Here is an 832-nt window from a genome sequence, read left to right as displayed (position 1 = left end):
CTCACCGGGCGGTGCAGGGACGTAGAAGTAGGGCGCGAAGCCGTGGATGTGGCAGCAGACGGACACCCCCTCCTTGGTGACCCCGAAGGCACGCAGCACGGGCACGTGGCTGCTGGATGGCGGAGTCCACCCTGGCAGGGGCCGCGCTGAACCTGGGGGTCCCAGGGCAAGGCAAGATGTTGCCTCCAGCCTGTCCCTGCACCCCATATTTCATTCTCTTCCCTGCTGTCATTCTGCACCTTCAGCAGGACGGGCCCCTCTGCCTTTCCTACTTTGTGCTCCTGGGGATTGGATCCAGGACTTCACACTGAGCTACATCACCAGCCCTTTTTATCTTAAGACCCTCCTGTCTCAGCCTCCCAGAGTGTGGGGTTTACAGCTGTGGGCCATCACACCTGGCACCCTCCTTTTTATTGTACATTTCTGCAAGAAGTAAAAATGACTACTGATCAGCGCTTATGTCCAACATCATGAACATGAACAGGCTAATTGTGGCAAAAACCACAAAACCCATCTGCGCCAGCCATGTCACTGCTTGCCTGGCCAGGCGTGTGGGCGGAGCATGTGGCTTGGGGAGATGAGCTGCCCCCCACTCCCGCTCTGGGCACGGCCCCCTTTCATGGCACTGGTCACCGTGGTGGGGACACCCGAGGGGGAGCCGGGCACTGCCTCCCCCCTACTCACCCACATAGTGGTCGATCTCCAGCTGCTGGAAGACAAGGGGCTCTGTGCCGGGGTCCAGCGGGGGTGGGGCGGGCCGCAGCCAGCGGGGGTCAATGGCTGCAGAAAGTGGCCCTGAGGAGCAGAAAGGCGCGCTGGAGGTGCGAGCTGT

General features: G+C 61.1%; 1 protein-coding gene across 1 annotated transcript in view; it reads right to left on the bottom strand.

Moving 5' to 3' along the window:
* Nucleotides 1-832, bottom strand: part of Pold1 (DNA polymerase delta 1, catalytic subunit) — a gene marked incomplete at its 5' end in the record, with an annotated part of 19564 nt that extends 18732 nt beyond the window's left edge. Inside the window, 2 exon segments of the mRNA XM_033766026.1 lie at nt 6-152; nt 685-832. Coding sequence (XP_033621917.1) covers nt 6-152; nt 685-832 — 295 coding nt within the window.

This window comes from Fukomys damarensis, unplaced genomic scaffold (genome assembly GCF_012274545.1).
Source record: "Fukomys damarensis isolate Sample0158 unplaced genomic scaffold, DMR_v1.0_HiC HiC_scaffold_19, whole genome shotgun sequence".
NCBI classification, from domain to species: domain Eukaryota; kingdom Metazoa; phylum Chordata; class Mammalia; order Rodentia; family Bathyergidae; genus Fukomys; species Fukomys damarensis.
The sequence above is the reverse complement of the archived record's forward strand: the minus strand, read 5'-3'. Positions and strand labels throughout refer to the sequence as shown.